General features: G+C 40.9%; 2 protein-coding genes across 4 annotated transcripts in view; one reads left to right on the forward strand and one right to left on the reverse strand.

The window, feature by feature from the left end:
* The window catches only part of LOC124137791 (60S acidic ribosomal protein P2-like), a 25225-nt gene continuing 1777 nt past the window's right edge, over positions 1-23448 (forward strand). Inside the window, exons 1-4 of one of the 2 annotated variants that reach the window (XM_048385294.1) lie at positions 1-172; positions 3684-3856; positions 4495-4593; positions 6415-6507. In XM_048385294.1, coding sequence (XP_048241251.1) covers positions 3685-3856; positions 4495-4593; positions 6415-6482 — 339 coding nt within the window. In that variant the 5' untranslated portion in view covers positions 1-172; position 3684 and the 3' untranslated portion in view covers positions 6483-6507. Of the gene's footprint in view, positions 173-3683; positions 3857-4494; positions 4594-6414; positions 7809-23448 lie in introns of those variants that run through there. The other variant, XM_046504231.2, reaches the window with a different exon arrangement.
* LOC124137787 overlaps positions 9010-23448 on the reverse strand; it is a 26187-nt gene continuing 11748 nt past the window's right edge. Inside the window, exons 1-4 of one of the 2 annotated variants that reach the window (XM_046504227.2) lie at positions 21396-21478; positions 16076-17246; positions 15821-15868; positions 9010-11789 (exon numbers count right to left, since the gene is read on the reverse strand). In XM_046504227.2, coding sequence (XP_046360183.2) covers positions 11119-11789; positions 15821-15868; positions 16076-17240 — 1884 coding nt within the window. In that variant the 5' untranslated portion in view covers positions 17241-17246; positions 21396-21478 and the 3' untranslated portion in view covers positions 9010-11118. Of the gene's footprint in view, positions 11790-15820; positions 15869-16075; positions 17247-21395; positions 21479-23448 lie in introns of those variants that run through there. The other variant, XM_048385292.1, reaches the window with a different exon arrangement.

A 23448-nucleotide genomic window follows, 5' to 3' on the forward strand; every position in this document is an offset into this window, starting at 1 on the left:
AACTCCACCCGCGCTTGCATAACCGTGAGCAAGCCATCATTGTTGAATTGTGGTGGTGCAATGCTATGCAGTTATAAATACCACAAGTCTCTTATTTCTGCACTGCGCTGAAGGATAGCCGGGTCAGGCGGAGACTGAGCCGAATCGGAGTATAACAAACATTCAGAACAAGGTATGTCCGTAACACGGATCAATATATATAGGCTGCAGGCCCATCGCATCTTATGCTAATGTCGGTCGTTACGGGATTTCTTGTTATACCATAGTTTAACCTTGCAGAGGTCGGTGCCAGTGTTTTATTCGCCTCTGTCACAAGGACACGGAGGTAGTATTTTGTGCTCTTTGAATCACTGGTTGAAGAATAAGGATTGTGCGAACGAATTTGTGAAACCGATCTTGGGGTTTATTTCGTGTATAGGCATGCTTGATAGATCCATTTCATGATTGTTAAGAACGCGAAATAGCACCCGGAATAGGACGCCACCCCCCACACCACACCCCAATCACGTAATGTTGGTGTTAAATAAGTAGATTAATATCATACACCGGTTTGTCATTTTTTTTATATATATGAATAGTTTTTACAGGTGTACACAATATAACTGTACATGTCCCGAGTATGCTTTAGCTGCGCGACTTGTCTGATAAGCCTTAATCGATTGTTCTTTGGACCGCTGCAAGTAACAATATAGCTTTGTGTATGTAACATGGCCTGCTATGTCACGTAATCAATCAGCTATCTCGGGTCCGGGGTACTGACAGTGTAACAATAGGTGAGGTGAAGTGAGGTGGGGTTAACGTCGCGTTCGACGTTATTGCACCTACTTAGCAACGTTCATGCACGTGTCGGCTTTATATTGCTAGCCCACTAAGGTACCGTGCCTCAGATTAACATGGATACTCCTTTCACAGTATACTGACTCCAAGCTGCCCAGTCCTTGTTTTGCCCCCTTAATGCCAGGCAGGGTAACAACAAGTACCATTTTGTATCTTTTGTTGTATGACGCGGTCGGGGATCGAATCCCAGACCTTCCGCTCTCCGGGCAGATGGTCTACCCTCTAGACCATGGATGCGGTCCTGTAAATATTGGTCATGCTTCAACAAAAATATTATCTGAGGGATTATGAGCGATTGTCTTTTGGGCCTTTAGGATGACGTGCAGTTAAAAACCATGTGTCCGTTTCGTATTGGGATCAGGTCACCCTGTGAACAACTCCGGGTTAGAATTGCTCTTCAACACCCCATTTTACCTCATTTGTTCACTTGTTCGTTTCTTAAAGCATCATACACTCAGCAATGACCCGTGAAGATCCGGGTTGGAATATGTCTTCAGCAACCCATGCATGCCGTAAAGACGACTATGCTTGTCGGAAGTGGCGACTAACGGGATCGGGTGGTCAGACTCGCTGACTTGGTTGATGCATGTCATCGTATATCAATTGCTTGAATCGATGCTCATGTTATCAGTTATTTGATTGTCAAGTCCAGACTCAAATATTTACAGACCGCCGCCATATAGCTGGAATATTGATGAGTGCAGCGTTAAACAACAAACAAACAAGCAAGAAAACAAAACACTCAGCAATATTCCAGCTATATGACCGCGGCCTGACAAAGACAATCGAGTCTAGACCAGACTCCGGGCCTCCAGGACCCCCTGTTGGACCCCCCTTTGGTCCCGCCTATGTAAATTACTGGAAATTCACTTTGCGAGTCAGTGTCAATCACAATCGCCAGAAGACAATGTATCATTGCATCGTGAAGACATTAGATGAAGCGTTCCTAAAATACCTACCTCACCCCGAAATTAGCATTTCCACCATACATGAAATGTTTATGTGTAAAGGGAGATAACCAGTACTGATCTACATTTAATTCATTCACACGATGGACCTATAGGATATTTCATGTTCGCTTCCGAAAAAATAATGTCTTTCCAAGGTTTTTGTTTTATTTGCCTGTAAAAGATTGTCAAGATTTGTTCTGATAACATATTTAACATTGTAAATATATGGAAAATCCACATTGACAAAAGAGAGAATATGGTTTAATCAATATTTCTGTAATCACGTGATACCAAGGACAGGCTTCACAATGTATCCATCGTGCACATGTTTATTACTTGGTTGATACATGTCATCGTATCCCAATTGCGTCGATCGATGCTCATGATGACAACCACTGGATTATCTGGTCCAGACTCAATTATTTACAGACCGCCGTCATATAGCTGGAATATTGCTGAGTGCGGCGTTAAACAACAAACAAACAAACAAAACATATTTATTATTTCTATGCATGGAGTCGAACCCGAGTTTCCTTTGACGAGCGACCGCTATAACCACTAGGCTATCGTTAAGCATTGCTTCCATATTCTGTATGTACATGTTGGTATATGTAGTACAAAAAAGAATATATTATCCTAAGTATTACACGTGTATATTCACCTATCGCCAGAAGAGTTAAACATAGCCATCAGGCGAAACTTAGTCATCCAAATAGACAATTTGTTTATTTATTTATTTGTTTATTCAAATAAATTGTTAAAATTTCGGAGATATGGATGTTTTCCACACTATGAGGGACGATATCAGACATATTTGGTCTGTCTTTTTGTGTATGGATTGTTCTAGATACATTGTATAGCTTAATGCACTCACGTAATTCCCCCTTCCCTAATATGATTGTCATATTTGTGAATGATCCTCCCCCAGGTCCTTATAATATTTCTTTCATGACCCTCCCCGAAAAGACAAAATGCAAAAGCACTTTATATTTTATTATAAAATGTCAACTTTTTCATGACCCTCCCAAAACATATAAATTATTTTGTATGACCCTCCTCGAGAGACTGTCATAGTTTTTGGTGACGCCCCCCCCCCCCACCACCGCACACACACACACACACTGTCATAAATGTTTGTTCGTTTGTCTTTGTTTGTTTGTTTGTTGTTTAACGCCACACTCAGCAATATTCCAGCTATATGACGGCAGTCTGTAAATAGTCGAGTCTGGACCAGACAATCCAGTGATTGATATCATGAGCATTGATCCACGGAATTGGGATCGATGACATGCATCAACCAAGTCAGCGAGCCTGACCACCCGATCCCGTTAGTCGCCTCGTACGACAATCATAGTCGCCTTTTACGGCAATCATGGGTTGCTGAAGACCTATTCTACCCCGGATCTTCACGGGTCCTGTCATAAATGACGGATTCCTTATTCATCCACGAATACGATTTGCGTACATATTTTTTCTATAATAACTTGTTGCATTTTCGGAGATATTGTTTTCCTAATTATGAGTGACCATGTCAGACGGATTTTGTCCATCATTTTGTGTATGAATAGTTAAGTTGATGTATGAATAGTCATCGACACTTGAAATATAATCACGAAATACCGCGATGATTTATCAACGAAGATAACTGCGTGTGTGCAAATACTTATAAAGTATAAATAAGTCATTCAAGCGATAAGGAAGTTTTCTTAGAGCAATGACAAAAACGCTTTTCAAGAAAAATCCGTTTTTCAAGCGTTAAACATCATCATTGAAGTTTGATCACGTGGTTACATTCCGAGTACGGATCGGCAGCCAATTAGATACATATAGATACATTTTATAACTATTTTGTTAACTTGGCACACGGCTATGTTGGTAACCACGACGATGTTGCAGGATGCGGTACGTGGCGGCCTACCTGCTGGCGGTCCTGGGAGGGAATGAGAACCCCTCCGCCAGGGACATCAAACAGATCCTCAACAGTGTCGGCGTGGATGCCGAGGAAGACCGACTCGCCCTCGTCATCAGTCAGCTGAAGGGCAAGGACGTCGAGGAGGTCATTGCTCAAGGTCAGTGGCGAAGGGACGGACTTAAACATGCATACTGAATTATTTTTTTCCACAGATTCCTGCAGTTTGGTGAGTGAATGTAAGTGAACACCGCTCTAAATAATATTCCAAGAAAATCATAGCGGTGAATGGGATTCACAAAGTGTACACATACAGTACTTGGGACTCGAATTCAAGCTTCGGATGGAGGGGCGACTAAGGGAGGAAACTCTGCACCGAGAATAAGTTCGTTGCTTTAGACCACTTTCAATTCACAATCTTTCTTCTTTTTTTTTTTTTGATGTTTAACGCCGCACTCAGCAATATTCCAACTATATGACGGCGGTCTATAAAAAATCGGGTCTTTGACCAGACAATCCAGTGATTGACATCATGAGCAATGAACATCGATCCACGCAATTGGAATACGATGACATGCATCAACCAAGTCAGCGAGCGTGACCACCCGATCCCTTTAGTCGTCTCTTACGACAAGCATAGTCGCCTTTTACAGCAAGAATGGCCTATTCTACCAGGTCCAATCAATATTATAGAAGCTCATATGGTGATTCTGTGGAGCAAATGGTCTGATATCAAAACAATTTTGCTCTGAACGATCACAAATTATAACCCAGTGTCTTTTACATTGTGTCTCGTAGGCAATGAGCGCCTGGCTACTGTCGCATTCGGAGCTGGGGCTGGTGTTGCCGTTGACGATGACAACGTCGGCGACGCTGATGAGAAGGAAGAGAAGAAAGGTGAGACACACATCACCCTTGTATATAACCATTGAGAGAGTGCATGAATCGGAGTAAACCCAACTTTGAACAGTATATCAGTTATTGAGGTATCAACAAGAATTGGCACTGCCCGTCCGTCTGTTCGTCACCTTCGTTCCCGGAGCACACCTACTGGACATAATTATGCCAACCTATGGCCTTTTGGTAAATCGGGAAAGTTATTGAAATTTGTATTTTGCCTTTTTCTATGTCTTGTGAGTGAGTTGGGTTTAACGCCGCTTTTAACAGTATTGCAATTATATCGCGGCGTGCCAGCTTAATGTGGGAGTAAAGCCCGCAGTGATGCAGGTCTCAGACGTTCACCACTTCGGCGAAACCCACGAGCACGGGTATGGTGCTGGCTAACCTAGAAACATAATCGGGGCTATCCGGGATTCAAACTCACAATCATAGGTTTCTTGCGTGCCCAAGGGACGCAACTCTGCACAGCGAATCGCGGCGCCTGAGAGGACTGGGCCACCCCTGCCCCCTGTTTCTATGACTGGACTGGTGGTATATTGAATGTAGCATAACGCAAAGACGGTTCAAAATTTCTCCATCAATGTTTTGCACTGATATCAGTCTAGACATGAATTGGCACCTTTAGCTGTTGACATTTGTTTTTCCCGATTTCCATGACAACAAACTGGACATGACTAATATAAAAGGGAAGGCTTTGTTTCGAGAGCCTAACTCAAAACTGTTTAGTATTTACTGGTTCATGGGTGTACAAGTGCCATTTGTCATTCGGGAATTTCGGAAATTACCGTATTCGACAAAATAAGCGCCCTGGGCTCTCTCAAAATTAGAAATAGGGGGCTCTTATAAGAATATTATTTTGGTGAAAAACAACAGAGTTGAAAGATCGTTAATTTTGTGGTTTATGCTGACAGCCTGAAATGTTTATATACGACAGATAGATTTTTCCAGAATTATATTTCCCATAATAAAGGATGCATATAACACACGTATTATACACGAATAAATAAGTCTTGTGTACATTGATCAATCGGAAGGGGTGCTAATTGCAACGGATTGTTCACTAGCCAATATATTAGCACATATCGCCGTTGGCGCTTATTAGAGCAGGGCGCTTATTACGTCGAATACGGTAATTATGTTTTCTGGTTTCCACGACAACAAAATGGATTTAAGTACAAATCAATGAAGGGTTCATTTCCAGGTCATGTATACCCCTTGAACCATTTGTATGTCCACAGGTATCAATTATGTGGTCAACTGGTGATTTTTTACCCTTTTGGATTATTTTCTTTTATATTCTCTTTTACATCGTATCTTTATAGCAAATACTCTGATCTGTAAAGATGCAAATGTTGAATAACAATCAAGTGAGCTACAGTGCATCCAGCTACAGCGATTCCAACAAAGGAAAGGACAATTTGTTGTGGCCCGTGAAGATCCGGGTTAGAATAGGTCTTCAGCAACCCATGCTTGCCGTAAAAGGCTACTATGCTTGTCGTAAGAAGCGACTAACGGGATCGGATGGTCAGGCTCGCTGACGTGGTTGATGCATGTCATCATATCCCAATTGGGTGGATCGATGCTCATGATGTAAATCACTGGATTGTCTGGTCCAGACACTATTATGTACAGACCGCTGTCATACAGCTGGAATATTGCTGAGTGTGTCGTTAAACAATAAACAAACCAAACAAACATAGGTCTAGTTGATTTCATTTGTTTATATTTCAACCTTTCGGGAAAAAAAGACACTTTATTGTGTATTGCAGACTGACAAATCATATTGTAGAACGTCTTTTTCTGTTTTCTTCCCTGCAGAAGATAAGCCTGCAGATGATGACACCGACTCTGACTCTGACGGAGGACTTATCTCCCTTTTCGACTGAACATCACGTGACTTTGTTCCCGAGGGTGGCGCCACGATCTCCAACAGTTCAGAACAGGACAACATGGGGCGATGAGCAGCTTCACCGTGTGCAGCATACATTGTCCGATGTGTGATGTACAGGATTAGGAATATTGAAACTGAATGTGCAAAACCAAAGACAATTTGAATCACAGCATCTGTTGAACAGTTTGATAGAATGTATTAAGTCAATTCAGTGAATCAGTTTTGACAGTTTTAGACTGTTTTGTTGAATCCGTCCTCATGATACATTACTTGTTTTTAAAGAGTACCGCTGTACCGCTGTATGAGGGTGCCCCCCCCCCCTCTGAATCGCGAATACCATCTATTTGTTCACTCTGAGTCTCCTTTGCTCACCCCGAATCCTGAATACTACTAAAACAAATCTCAAAAAACATTGAAAAAAGTCTGATTTTATGTAAACTTACTCGAATTTTGTTTATATATACATGTATGTAAAGGAAATGTTTGCGTCGTCCATTATTGATTTGAAAATGTTGAATACCATATACGATTTAGCATGTCCCGCGTACTATACTGCTGAGTCCCGAATACCCTCTAAGTAGACCCCTGAATCCTGCTACCAGATGGGGGATGGCAGCCTCTTGTGGGGTACTAGTATAGTATGCGAAATGACAATAGTATGGCATTATTTGATATGTTTCAATGCCTCTGCGACGCTAAATTTGTGGTTTTACATGATATATTACACTCCATAGCGTGGTATAACATGAATCACTTTACTTAAAGTAAGGTACAGCAAGATCCACAACACTCAATTTGTGGTTTAACAGGATATATTACACTCCATAGTGTGGTATAACATGAATCACTTTGAAGTAGTTAGAGCAAGATCCATGACACTCAATTTGTGGTTTAACATGATATATTACACTCCATAGCGTGGTATAACATGAATCACTTTACTCAAAGTAAGGTATAGCAAGATAGACGACACGTAATGAGTGTTATAACTTGACACACTCTACTCAAAGTAAGGTATAGCAAGATAGACGATACACAATGAGTGCTATAACTTGACACACTCTACTCAAAGTAAGGTATAGCAAGATACGCGACCCTCAATGATGCTCCAAATTTTGATTTATCGTTTCAGAAAGAACTTTTCATTTCCATGACAATATGTTAACATATCAACAAGCTCAACCTCCCCGTTTACATGTGCATTGTGTCCCTTTGTTTCTGTGTGGTACAATGTGTCGTAGGTGAATGTATTTTTCATTTTTGTAATGGAACATTTCCAGGGCCTTAGTCTGCCTACATAAACACGGAGAGTACAAACCGACAAGTGTCTGTCTGTTGTTTTTCACTTACAGGTAGAGTGAGTGAGTGAGTGAGTGAGTGAGTGAGTGAGTGAGTGAGTGAGCAATATGCCAGCTATATGTCGCGGGACCGTAAATTATCGAATTTGGGCAGACAATCCAGTGACTGACATCATGAGCATCGATCCACACAATTGGGACACGATGACATGCATCAACCAAGTCTGCGAGCCTGACTACCCGATCCCGTTAGTCGCCTCTTACGACAAGCATAGTCGCCTTTTACGGCAAGCATGGGTTGCTGAAGACCTAATCTAACCCGGATGTTCACGGGTCGAGTGAGTGTGTGAGTGTATTACAATATTCTTTAATAGTATTTCTAAACTTATTGTAAGACTACTCGGTGACTCAACGACAACCCAATCAAGGTTGTGCTATTTACAGTAATCATTAATGCCACACAATCTATTTCAAACTTTCCACGAGCCGAAATAACACAAAACTAAAAACTAACATTTTATGTTTTATTTCACACAATTGAGAAGCATAGATATATGGATTATAATAAAAGATGATAGTATGGATGTACATTGGTTGTTTATTTCATGTACTTTTCTTTTCAAAATATAAATTCAACTAAGCAAATGGATGCTCATACAGTACAATCAACAAAACCCTTTCCTTTTGGCGAAATCTTTGAACAACCAAACAATGCTGGCTAGGTTTTTCATTGACAAAAGCTCAAAATAGTTATGATTTCTTAGAACATTCCATGATATCATCAATCTACATCAACAGAAGTGAAAAAGCCACCAAAATGATAAACTAAAGAACAAGTTGATCACTTGTTGAATGTGTATACAAAATGGCACAATAAATATTTAACAGCATATGGGTTATATACCGGAAATGAATCCAACTTTAAATTCCACATGAGTGAGTGAGTGAGTTGGGTTTAACGCCGCTTTTAACAGTATTACAGTTATATCACGGCGTGTCAGCTTAATGTGGGAGGAAACCCCGAAGTGATGCAGGTCTCAGACGATTACCACTTCGGTGAAACCCACGAGCACCGGTATGGTGCTGACTAACCTAGAAACATAATCGGGGCGAACCTGTATTCGAACCCAAAATCAAAGGTTTCTGGCGTTTTACTAGTGTGTACACAAAGCATCAGGGTTTACTCAGGAACTGCCTTTTAGAACAAATGCCGGTGATGATAGTGAATTAAATAATGACTTCTTTAGAAAAGGTTTAAACGTGGATCCAAAATGCCGATGTGAAAGCCGCTGTAAAAATTCATATAATTTTTTCATTGAATGTCCTTTATTTAAATCAGCTAGAAACGAATTGATGCACTCACTATTGTTAATTGTGAAAGATACTTGTGATGTAAATATTGACCTGATGCTAGTTGGCAATGCAATTTTACCTTATTATGTGAACGAAAACATATTTAGGAATGTACATACTCATATAAAGTAAACAAAAAGGTTTGAGTGAGCAATGTGAATATACATAAGTTTCTCTATTTCTTTTCTTTCCTTTCTGTCATTTAATTTATTAATTGTAAATAAGCATGCATGTTAATCTATGGGAGAGGGCGTTCTAAGTGATGATATCTTGTGCCCAATCCTTTTCATGAGAATAAAATATGTTTAAAATGAAACTAAACAAATGCCGGTGAAACCGAAGCAACGAAGAAAAACCTGGAAGAGAGGCATTTGAAACTATATTTAAAAAAAATAATGCACAGCAACGCCGGGTCAAAGACCTTCCAAAACAAAAACAAGCCGACATTATTCAAGGATTCAAGCCCTGTGTGCTGTCTTGAAAAGGCAAACAAACACATCAACACCGCGTGAAAACATCGTGAAATAAACAAAACTTCTATAATCACACTATAAAAATTGATGACCAATCTATAAATCTACTGTAAACGTTAAAACAATTCATGTCAACATTAAGAATAATGTATATGATGATACTACCACACATGTAGAAATAGCGACAAATGTTGTACGGTTCAAGTTTGTATTGCTTCAATCGTCATTAAAGCTTACGTACAATATCTTCAGAAATTATCTCGCAAGAAATATCGCCCTCGTCATTGTAGCCATTTTTTTTATAGAAATTGTGGAATATGTAGCGCCCTAAAAATATACTTAATACTTTTCATAAAGAGTCTGAATGTATACAACACATGTCGATTAATACCAAAAGAAAATTATGAACACATTGGCAGCGCTTGTATTTGTCCAAAATTATCAGAGCCAGATACTTGTGACAGAATAACACCTATATAAATTACGTCGCTACTGAAATGGGAAGCATTACCAAACAACTACAGATCATGTGACACTAACCATGTAAGAATACACAACGCATGCTGTACACTGTGCTGGCCTCATTCATATAGAATATACATAACGATATCAGTTTCACATGCTGCAAGATGGATACTGTGAAACTAACAACGGAGTTACTTCACAAGCAGTCAACACTATGAAAAAAACATTGGTGGAACATTTGTGAACTCCCAAAAGTTGTGTGTTTGTTGTTTAACGCCGCGCTTAGCAATATTCCTGGTATATAATCGAGTGTGGGCCAGACAGACCAGTGGTTGATATTATGAGCAACAATCCACGGCGGCGGGGTACGTGACATGCCATCAACCAAGTCACCGAGCCTGACAACGCGACCCATTTAGTCGCTTCTTACGACCAGCATAGGTTGCTAGAAACCGAATCTAACCTCGAATCCCATAAAAAGACATTAAGTGTTCAACATCAAATAATGAACACACTAATGGGCGCCAACGTACCGCTATTCACTGACAACTGAAACCATGTCAGAAGTTGTGACGTTTCATATTTACTCGTTTCCTGGGCCTACAATGGCCACATCAATGATGAAATGATTGTTCATGTTATTGGTGGCCCAGTTTGTGCATGAACTTACCGGACCCAAGACAGTGATTTGCATGAATGTACTGCTATATGTACAACTTTGTTTACGTGGACACCATTATGGCTTACAAAGTAGACACAATTTATGCATAACACTTTCTTTAATACTGTTAAGGCGACGTTTCAGTATAGATCCTTATACCGTTGTCAAGCAAGGATCTATACCGAATCGTCGCCTTAACAGTATTCAAGAAGTTGTTATTAATAAATTGCGTCTACTTTGTCATCCGTCAACTTCCAAGTAATGCCTACAATTCATTATGGTTTAATGAGGTCACGTCTTCCAGACAGAAGGAGGATGTGGTCATATCGACCAACGGAGGAAGTTTGGCGAAAAGGGGTTCTCGCCCCTGGCATACAATGGTCACATAAATGACGAAGATTTACCACTTTGTCTCTTATATCTCTTGTGGATCAAGCGTTTGATTGCGTCGTGCATGTTTCTTCCTTTCTGTGATGATAAATCACAGGTTAAGTGGGTGTTAGGATAAAATCCACAATACGCTATGACCCAGAGAGGTTTATCAAACGGGAAGGGAGTAACAGATGTGACGAGTTTCTGTTTACTAAGGTCCAGGACATGGACTGTATGTGTTTCCTCTTCAAGAACGAATCCCAAATCCAGGCTGTAAGTTGTACCACTCTCGTTCAGTGTAAGGTTGTCATGGGACAGATATAGTCCGTTGTTGTACACCTTTAGACATATTGCATTATGTTTTGCGCATGTTACAAACAATACACTCAATCCAGTTGTTTGGGTCTTGTTAGCATGAACAGGGCTGCCAGTCAAAGCTGCTTCGAAGATAAAAGTATTGTAATCACATGGTTTTATGACAGAGTATGTGACCTCCATGCCATACATGATGGTCTGTCCTGGCCTGATGACCAGAGGTGTTGATGTCAGGACAGTGGGAGATGCATGTAGTCGGCATCCTGTCCTTGGTGGAAGATGTTCTTGTTTGCCATTGGTGACAAATGGCCCCGAAACCGTCAGACCGTCACTTGCAATACTGGAGTCCCACTCCAGATCCGCACCTGGGGAGAAGACATCGTTCGTATCAGGTGAATGCGTTTCCGTGTATACAAACATCTGTACTAAATGTCATATTAGTGAGTGAATTGGGGTTAACACCGTTTTAACAGTAAACCAGTCATATCACGGCGTGTCAGCTTAATATGGGATGAAAGTGTTATATATATATTGCTATGGTTTCCGTGAAGTTTAAGGATAGTGCTATATAGGTTAAAGTATAACATATCGGTGAATCAGAAAAGTACTAGTGAAATAAAACGAAAGTCTACCTGCCATATTTGGACAATGCTCAAACAATTGAAGGACATTTTGTATCAGATAGACTGACTTCAGCAGGGGTGTGTTAATTACTTTTGAATGTGAAGTCGGAACATACTACAAATTCCGATTCCTAGAAACATATGCTTTGTAGTGAAATGAGTCAGTGAGTGATTTGTGTTTTATTACGCTTTTAACAGTATTCTAATTGTGGGAGGAAAGCCTGATGTGATGCAGGTCTCAGCTGTTTACCACTTTGGTGAAACCCTCGAGCACCGATATGGTGCTGACAGACCTAGGAACACAATCGGGGCGAACCGGGATTCAAACCCACGATGATAGATATGTAGCGTAGTCAAAGGACGCAACTCTGCAAGGGCGTATTAGACGACCGCCAGCTGTTCATTTCGTTTCGCATGCGAGACACTAATCTACCCTTTCCAGATATACTGGTTTCAACAACATGTTTTATCATACTGAAATTGTACATTTCTAAGAGAGATAACTTAAACTGGCACCTGTTTTAAGTTATGATCCAATTTGCTTGCAAAATATATCATGCTATCGCGATATGTCGGTGTGTTCTGTCAGTGTGTGTGTGTGTGTGTGTGTGTGTGTGTGTGTGTGTGTGTGTGTGTGTCTTTTAAAGGAATTATGCTCACGACAAAATAAGGGAACTAATGAAATGATAGTGAAGGTGTAATGACGATCAATGTCAATCTCTGGTGTGTCCACCCCACCCCACTATGTTGGGCGACACATGCACGATACCCGGATGGCGCTGTGGTGATTAACTTGCGTATGGTTGTCTTTGGTATTGCCCGCCATTCCGCTACCGCAAGAGCTACCCCTAGCTGGGCTGGATCATACCAAAAGACGTCAAAAGATTATACTTGTTGTTACCCTGCCTGGCGCTGTGCATTATGGGGCTAAAAGAAGGAATGGTCAGGTCGGATCCCGTAAAGTGCGTCTGAGTGGGGTATTCATGTTAAACTGCGGCCTGGTATCTCATTGGGCTAGAACAATAAAACCGTCCGGAGTAGTACAATCACACACACACACACGCACGCACGCACGCACGCACGCACGCACGCACGCACGCACGCACACGAACACACACACACACACATACACGTCCAAGCATGTCGATAAATAGGTGCAATAATCTTGGACGCGACGTTAAACCCCATCTCACATAACCTTACCTCAGGATTTCAGCAAGGATATGGCAGTTTTCTCTGGAGTAAGCCAACCTGGAAACCAGTAGCTCTAAAATTCCTCGAACTGGCCGTCCCTCTGATGCACCCATGCCAACCACTCAATCTGAGTTACATGGTACGGAAGTGTCCAGTCGGAGTCGGACAAAGCCCACTACTGAGGGGATAGCCCTTCGGGTCCTCCAAAGAGCTCAGATGAATATCCAGCAGCGAATGGTTGGGAGCAGGCCAAACAACATCAGCCAATTCATGGTAACTCTGCCCAGGGGTATGGTAAATGTGTAAACTCATCCACCCAGGAGACCTTTGCATCAAGGTCTCTGTATTTGTCATCAGAAAAAGTGGGGCGGTCGGGTAGCCTAGTGGTTAAAGGTTTCGCTCGTCACGTCGAAGACCCGGGTTCGATTCCCGACATGGGTACAATGTGTGAAGCCCACTTCGTGTGTCCCCCGCCGTGATATTGCTGGAATATTGCTAAAAGTGGCGTAAAATCAAACTCACTCATCAGACAAGGGTCACAGCCTCGTGTCCAGAGGATAACAAGGATAATAAAAGCTCTAGCATTGGGTCTGATGTGGAGAACCTTCTCCTGTCCAGATGGAATCCAGATACTATGATAATACCAACACCATGTCGCTCACATACCCTTGGGGATCAATGGAATGATAATACCAAAGAATTGGAATGTCGAAGATGATGGTCATGCCTCTAATGCCTGTCAGTGCGCTAGTGGGTCTCTGGGGTACAAAGACTATTATGGACGAAGTCTCATGCTCAGTGCTCTAACAAACACAGGTGGATTTTACATATCCTGTCTGCATTTCGGACAATCTTTCCACGGATTTGCCAGAAGATTTTATGGAGCAACAGGTTGGTGCAGAGATTCTGCCAAGGAAGTGCTAATTAAGAAGCTTCCCACTATGTCTCCAACTTAGGTCTGAGGACACTGGGACACGCTATTGATGCACAAGCAGTCTATTGCAGATCAACCATCCAAAGGGACGTGAAGCAGTTGCAGAGTCCTTGAACTGGACTCTCCAAGGGACAGATAACCAATTAGCATACAATGTTATCAAACAGATTTTGCTGGTCAACAGAAGAGAAGAAGACTCAATTTTGTATTAAGGTTCTTTAGGGCTTCAGACTATTGAACTGTTGAAAGAAACTGGTTTTGGAGCTGTAGCTCAATGTATGTGAATATGTTCTCTCCTACTAATGCATGTGCAACAAGATCCATTGTGAGCTGATCTTAACAATGCATGGCGCGAGGCGACTGACCATTTTGTGGGGTGGTAGACGGTTCTTTCATCAATAGTTTGCATAATTTTAGCACTTGCTGACGGGTATTATAAAAAGTAGAAAATAGGCTTCCGGTGTTTTGATTGAAAATGTAAACATCAAGGAGAGGGGAAATCCCCGTGGCGGAATGCCTGATGACGTTATTCGACCCCATGTGCTTATACATTAAACCAGAACCTCGCTGAACCAACCAAATGCAACAAATTTTGAGAAAGAAATACTTGAAAGAACAAAACCATTTGAATATTCTAAAGTGAAACAACAGCTGTGTCACTGTAAAATTAGTTTGTTAATCTGTTACAAACCACCGGGGATGTGGGAGAAAGTACATGCATAAAGTCAGGTAGCAGGGAATGAAGAATCATTTTGTTTTTGACTCAGTCAAAATTTACAAATGAAGAGTCAGTGTATAACAGTCTGATAACGAAAATGACGATTTTATCCAAATTGACCCCGAAAAATCTTGAAAAAAATAATTATGCCCCAGACTGTTGCATTCTTGCTGGGTGTTTTTTCAGAAGAAAAAAGAATCTTGTTTTTCAGCAGTAATTTCCATACGAAATCCCGGATATCTAATGAGGGCTACGTGTGCGACATGTCTATGTGGATAAACAAATTGTTTGTGAGCATACAGAAAAAACATAAAGATGTAGCTGATGGATATGGCTACCTTGGGGATTAATTATCATTATCCGAATGATCAAATATTTAATGTAACAACTTTGAAGTCAGTCTAATTTACAAAACACGTTCATTAGTGCTGTACTTGTGCATTATTTGTATATCCGTGTCGATGTCAAACTCATTTCAGGTCATACAGGCGATGTGTAGTGCATCTATAAGAGAATCAGTGATCAACAGAAAGTGCTAGTTTCTGATATCCTGGCTGCAAAAACAGAGGTAACTGTGACTCTAACCCTACTGGAAACTGTTACGATTATGCGTGGGACACCAAATACATATTTACATACTGTTTCATTTGGCAATCGACACCTAAAAATAGTGATTCATGAACACATGCTTGTGATATTGCCGGAATCGCATAAGAGACATGCTTTTAGCAGAGGTTTCTTATGAAGATGGAAATGGCCTAGTCGTTTTTATTTACAACTTCAGTGTACCATGACTTTTTGAAGACACCACTCAATCTTGTAAAATTGTGACAGCTTTAAGAAAGAAACATTAAACATCTTTATACAGAATCATTTGGCATCACAGTAACAATTCAATTAACTTAAATTAATGAGGAGAGAACTCACATGCGAGCGATCCTTTTACTCCCAACGGCTGCCCGGTCATATATGCAGCTGTGGACACAAATGTGTTAAGATGACCTCAGTATCAATAGACATGACGTACCATTATTACCATGTGATTTTTTCACAGTTAATTTTGGGACAGTTTATAACTGTCAGATGTCTGCACAGTTTCGATACAAAAAGCACAAAAGTATCAAAATAGAGGAAGTGTCTTTAAGAAAATACTTGAATTAAAAATAATAACAGACTGATTACCTTCTGGCACATACTCGTGTTCAATAGTCATTGCATCATTGAAGGATTTATTTCCATTTGGATTCTCTATTGGTGAAAAGACAACTGATTTGACGAGACCGGCCATCTTCAACAAGGGGGTAATTTTACTGAAGCAAGTTGAAGCAAAGCTGACACCAGCTCTTCCAAGTGACGCCTTTGGTGACATCTGCAACATGGCGCTCAAGGTGGCAGCTGAAGACCCCATCATTTGTAGATCCTCTATCTTGTCAGCTTTACTCCGCATCTGTCGTGTGTACTCGGTAGATGATGTCACTTTTGCCAGAATATTACTGGTGGAATCCAGTCCCTCCTGTGTCAGCTTCAGAATCTTCCTGGATCGCTCTTCAACATCTGACAACAGAATACCTCTCCTCTGCTGTATTTCATCAATCAATTCGTCAAAGGCTTTGTTGATGTCAACCACCGCAGCCTGTTTTGACACCTGTATGTTTGAATGTCTGTCCTGGAGACCTTGTTTTATTTCCTCAAGTCCCTCTGCCTTCTCCCTCAGCTTGACTAAGGTATCGTCAATGGACTTTGCCTTTTCTTTGTGTGCTTCATCCACGGACACGACGTTGTGCCCCTTCCCTTCTTTGTGTTCTACTACAGTGCAGGACACACAGACGATCTTTTCACAAGTGTAGCAGTAGAACTGTAGGGGTTGGTGATGTTGTGCACACTTATGGAGACGATTGAAACTTTTACCTGGTTGTTCTTTCATTTCCTTAAAACTGACAGTTTGGTGATCTCGCATCGGTTGAACTCTTTTGTGGGCATTTAGACATTCTTGGCACAGGAAGACGCCACAGTCATCACATCTGGACATGGCAGGGTTACCATCAGGACAATCTGTACATGGCAGATGGAGCCCTTTCACAATCTTCAGATGATCCAGGATTCTTAGGATAATAGGCTCTTTGGGCAGAGACTTCACACCGCCCGGCAGGTTATGTTGGTGTCGACACATGGGACATGATAACGTTGGGAGTCCTTGGCTGTACGTCTCTAGACAAGCCTGACATATTGACTGTACACAGCAGGGCATACGACGAGGTATTCGTCTGACCTCATCAAAGTGTTCTGTACATATTGGGCACTCGGTGAGAAGATCCTTGATGGCGGACGCCGATACATAGTCCGACATGGTTATCTGGAAATAAATTTAAAACATCTGAAGCATTTTCGGATTCCATGTGTAATCGTCTGTGTGTCTCGACACAATTGGTACAAAGTCGTATGAGACACATCCATACTTGCATTGTATGTACACCACTCAAAACTGCAAGAAGCATTAAATAATGAGCTCGTTGTTTCATTGATTTTAAATGTTGCTTATTACCACAACTCTCCTAATGCATAATAGACTATAATATGCTATTGATTTAGGATTTATTTTCATATTATAAAATATAAGCTAGCTACACGATAAATCGCAAAGAACAATTAGAATGAAGCGTGGTTTATTTCACGATAAAATATTGTTCTACCATGACGTCATTTCTGGAGATTCAAACATGCGCTCTTAATGAGGTCCTAAATTCGACGACGATATTTATTAATGGGAAGTGTAGCAGATAACGCAATGGCCGAACGATCGCATCAAAACGTGGGAGAGATATGACAATCGGTATTTGGAGAAAAGGTACAGATAAAAGACGTGAAAATTGTGAAAATATCCCCTGTTAATAAAATAGACTTGTCCGACATTGCCGATTTCGGAGTGTATTCAGGGAGTCATCATTATTTACATAAGGGTAAACCAATTGAGCGCATGTACATTGTATTAAGATCCTTAAAGAGACTGTGCAAAAATGTTTGTATCTCATGTAAGAAATTAACGACTCTTGGTCGTTGTTTATTGCACAGAAAAACACTGTGTCCCTTGTGGTTTATTCTCCCTGCAGTGTTTTCAGACAGAGAGAGAGCAACTCGCTCTTTTGATATGGCGAATTGAGACATTGTCTGTTGATTAACGCCGCACACAAAGTCGGTTTTAAAGGATGTAATGCACATCATCATATGTTCATTTTATTGGTTTATTTTATAGAAACCTAGCTCATTATATGTAACGATTTCCTTTTTAACCTTCAGTAACCTTGACCTCTGATCAACGTCAAACAAAGCCTATTTAACAAGACCCTTGTCCATGAAATCATGTATGTCCAGGAGTATCCTGGTATATATAGAGGTTATCACGCGAGTGTGTTTGGGGATGGTAAATATCCTGCATTAGGAATAAATATTATATTTAGCGAGCCTTAGCGAGCTAAATACATAGTGTTTATTCCTAATATAGGATATTTACCATCCCCAAACACACAAGCGTGATAACCTCTTTATCATATAATGTCATTCTTTAATTCTGTGCTTCAAAATCGCTTCCCTCTCTTACAAACATTACCGAAACTTTGCGAGTTTTCCTGGAATGCGCGCATTAATATTTATTACGTCACAGGGTAAGTGATGCGTCAGTCGGACAGTGACAGTAGCCAATATAGTTCCAAGTGAAATCTCTTTCTTATACAGTGGCGAAGCAACATATACGCAAAACAACAATTGTTTTTGATTGCCTTTCGCGGCAATCCATCGGTCTGTCCGCTAGAGTAACTGCCCTTAGTCAAAGGGAAGCTACTCTCACCCTGGTCTATGAGACGTCACGGCCACGGTCAGATGTTGTTGATAGTCGGTCAGTCCTGTCACAATCTCATTAAAATCAGATCTTAGTTCTCGCTACCGCTTAGCGATAACTAAGATCTGATTTTAATGAGATTGGTCCTGTCATAACGTGAAGAAGTGTAGTCAGATGTACACACAACGAGAAAACGAAACAAGGTAACAATTCAAACATATTTCGGCCAAATCCAACTATTTTAATTTGTGGAGGAGGTTTCAAGCCGCAGAGGTCTACAAGCACAGATATGGCTACTGATCCCGCTTGGCTAGGCCTCGTGCCCTCGCAAAATTGTTTCCAAATTATATCTCCAAAGTTGCCGAAACTTATAAAATGCCTTAGCTACGTCACAGTTAGACACTGATTTTCAGTATATTAGACTGTTCTTTTGATAATGACAGCAATTATCCCTGTAGTTTATCCAGATTCCCGATGGCGACGCCATGTTTGTTTATAAACAGTGAAAGTAGTCCCTACTTGACCTTTGATATTTGCATATCTATCCGCATATGACCCCAACGGATATCGTTTTTATCCGTTTGCTTTATCCTGCCGAGAAACCTACCCATTATATGATAAAATGTTCTTCTGGTCATAAACTTCTGTCATGGGGACCTTGACTTAATAGTCGGCCAGTCATATGCCATAAAGATCACTTACACACACACACACACACACACACACACACACACACACACACACACACACACACACACACACACACACACACACACACACACACACATTTTATTTCAGGTATGCGAATTCTACAGGTAAGCATGTATTACTATGAAGTGCACACATTTAGATTGAAATATTCAACTGATTAGAGTACCTACGTTCTGACATCTGCAATGGCCATAGTCATTCCAAATCATGACTGGGCTATACTCATTATTAAACCAATCTACTTGTTAATAATATAAATGCAAGTCATTCCAAGTTAGGATGGAGCCCTTTTCATTATCAAATTGCATGGTGAGTGTACTATTCCAGGTTTGTCCACATGAAGTATCCATTTAAAGATTTTATGGTTCACATTCTTCCTGCGTTCTGTGTAGCATCCAGAGAAAATGTAATTCTGAGCGTCTGTCGCCCAATACATGAATACTTCACACTAAGGTAAAAACATCCCTGAGAAGCACTAAAACCAGAATCCCTAAACAATTATATACACAGGACGACCTAGCGGTCACCGATTCACTACACCCATTACTCCCGCAGACAGGGAGCCTTACACCCGTAGATCCCGGAGAGATAGGATTCCATCCCTGTCAACAATGGTAGTCAGATCGAACTACAGTCAGCTTGCCCAACCCGAGAGCTAAGAAAGGCTCTTGCTTGAAACACAGTGAGCCTGTTAGCCTGCACCGGGACTCCATGCAACCGAGGACAATTCACTACATGTAGCTACATGCATTGCGGAAAGCTGTCAGATGTCACGGCATAGACATAGTCATATGCATGTATTGAAAGTAGGTCACTCTGCACTGGCTACAATATCAAACATTTTCAAGGATCAATAAATGTCGGATCGAAATAGATGTGTGGTCCCAACATGCCTTTGTGGCCCGTTTGCTTTCTGATGGCAAGTTAAGGGCTCAGGACAAGGAAGTAGTTATTCCCTTGTCGTTATAGTCATGAGGCAGGTAGCAGGCCTGTGACGTGTCTATTTTCGTTTTTATACAGATGTATATCACATTTGAATTCATGTTGTAGTGAATATAATTTGCACATCTCTTTTATTAAGTATCGTATAAATGTACACTAAAACCAGTTTGTTCCGTTTTACCTCCGTTTGTTTAATTATTATTTGGAAGAAGTTGTTGTAAGGAATAGAGTAACAATTTATTGTACAAAAGCACCTGTGGGACAGACTACAATTTTTATCTACAATAAAATGGCAATACATATGATATAAACTAGCATGCACACAGATTTACATCATACGTTCAAACGTATGCCCAAAATGAATTGATAGCTGGCAGTGATGAAAATGAATACTTTGTTTTGTTAAATTTAAATTCCATAACTTCACACATTTTGTGTCAAAAGTGAAAAAGAATAGGTTAGTTGATGGCGCTCAGTAAACAATTAATTTGTTGCCAACAGTCAGGACAATGATTTATTCTTAAAAAAACAACCCCTCCCACAAATACAGAGCAAATGGAAGCACCCCTAGGATGGTTACTCACAATAGAGTCGGATCGAGGATTGCGAAACGGGAAAGGAAAAAACCACAAGGCTTACAAGGCTTACTGCATGGCTAACTGCGTGACCCAAATACTTACCGATCGACATGAACTTCAACCAATCTTTAAATACAAACTGTCGCACTACAGTCGTCACACTTTTGTCTTTAGACTCGTTGACGTATAGTGGACTATTCAATTAGCTCGTCATATCATGTCAATATGATCTAATATCCACATAATCACCTCAAATATCCTGCTGTATGGTTGGACTTCCTGGATCAATAATACTGTTGTGTACCCTGCGATGCCCTCGTGTATACATATTGTTTGACAACCATATATCTTACCTGTAGTGTACCTATACAGTGTTATTACCTGATGTACATACATGTCGGTGTACCGGACACTGGATGAGGTCAGTGAAATTACTTACCTGTCGATGTTTGGTAAAAGTCACAGTTTTCACACCTAGCCGAGAAACTTACATAGAAACCTGTTGACGCTTTTATAGGCATGCGCAGCATCTATTTTCGATTTGAACTGACCTACACTACTTTGTACTTTGGCCTTGGAAATGGTGTCCTTGAAGGGACAAGCAAGATCCAACTAACTCACTCAGACAATCGACGAGGTTTAACCCACAGTCGTAGCTACCTTAGGGGGTATGTATGCTCATTTGTAACTGTGAATGGGTTCAATACCTGTACTCATTCATCTATAATTATAGATCACGCTTAGTTAAAGTATTTTGAAAATAAGTACTAGTCATTAATAGAAGTACGAAAATGCCACACCGGTCACGCTAAGGATACAGGTTCGATTCCGAGGCTGGGTTCGCTGCAGGTCGTGGCTATGTACTACTTTTTGACTGTCTGACATCAACGTGTCACTGTATTAGCTGCATGAAGTTAAAAAGCGGAGCGTCGTAAGCTGACTTGGTTGATGCATGCATCGTATCTCAGTTGCGTGGATCGATGCTCATGATGTCAATCATTTGATTGCCTAGTCAAGTCTCGATTATTTACAGACCGCCGTCATATAGCTGGAATATTGCTGAGTGCGGATGGAAATGGAAATTAAATAATAAAGCGTCAGTATATAGGTTGTTAAACAAGAAACAAATAGAAATTAAAAAATATAGCGTGGGTATACACGCTGTGAAGCCTGTGCATACTGCCCGGAAGGAAAACTGATTGAATAGACCGCAGTCATGACTATTCCAGCTACATAACGAGTATGTCAGTTGATAATCTAATCTGGACCAGTCAGGCCAGTGATTTGCAGCATGAGCAACGGTCGGGACACGATAACTCACAATCTGCCCAGTCAAACATCACAACCTTCCGATCCTCAGTTTAGTCGGCTGTATGACTCGTAATGGAAGCTGGGAGTGTTTGACTATATACGTCCCTATGGTTTCACATATACCGGAGATTCACGAACACATGTTTCCGTAGTCTGGGTCATTCGTCGCCACTCGTCCCTTTCCGTAACCTGAAGATCGCTATTCGGCTTGTCCCGGAATAACACGACTTGGTCACGGATGTAGTCTGGGTCTGTCATACCGGAAACCATTCGGGACAAATTCTGTTGAGAACGTCCACATATCTACTCCTTGAAATACGTAGTCACCACCCATGCTGTAGTATCACGTGCACGTAACGTGGCGACCGATTCAGGACGACATCCTTGGTCTGAATGAACATGACATTACATTACCATGTATCCATAACATTGATTATGACTCTGAATCACTTAATTGCCATTAGTTAATAGATATCCTGAACAAGCAGTGCATCTACAGTAAACTACGGTTATAACGAACCTAAAAAGGCCACGTAATTTAGTTCGTAATAACCGTAGTTCGTTAAAGGCACATATACAGCATATATACAGCAAATGGACAGGGTAAAAAACCAGTTCGTTATATCCGTCAGTTCGTTATAAGTGTGTTCGTTATAAACGTAGTTTACTGTATATCAATCCTCATTAATTACTGTTGTTTTAATATATGACTTAACCCCTGTCAGTGACCTTGGCCATATAAGCCTTGGTCCAGGTTGAGTTTGGAGATCCAGAAAGACACAAAGGATTTTCCCATGCTTAGTCTAGCTAGGTACAGAAAAACATTAGGAGGGTCGAGCTATTGACGCGGACTAGTTTCACGGTGATGAAATCAACTCTTCCTATATTAAACACCAAAACTCATATCAGCCTCGTCATAAAAGTAACACCTGTTATTATCCCTTGCCACGAAGAGGATACTGGATGGGTACTGTCCGTCCTTCCTTCCGTCACCCTTTGTTCCCGGGGCACATCCACGGGGCATAATAATGCTAACCATTGGTCTTTTTGGTATTTAGGGGAAATATATTGAAATTTGGTTTCCATGACGAGATGGTCAAAAGGTTGAATAGTATTTAATGGAGCATAACGCAAAGACTGTTTAATATTTCTTGATCATGTTTTCCACTGAGATCAATCTA

The sequence above is a fragment of the Haliotis rufescens genome, unplaced genomic scaffold (assembly GCF_023055435.1).
Source record: "Haliotis rufescens isolate VD_foot unplaced genomic scaffold, xgHalRufe1.0.p SCAF_57, whole genome shotgun sequence".
NCBI lineage: Eukaryota > Metazoa > Mollusca > Gastropoda > Lepetellida > Haliotidae > Haliotis > Haliotis rufescens.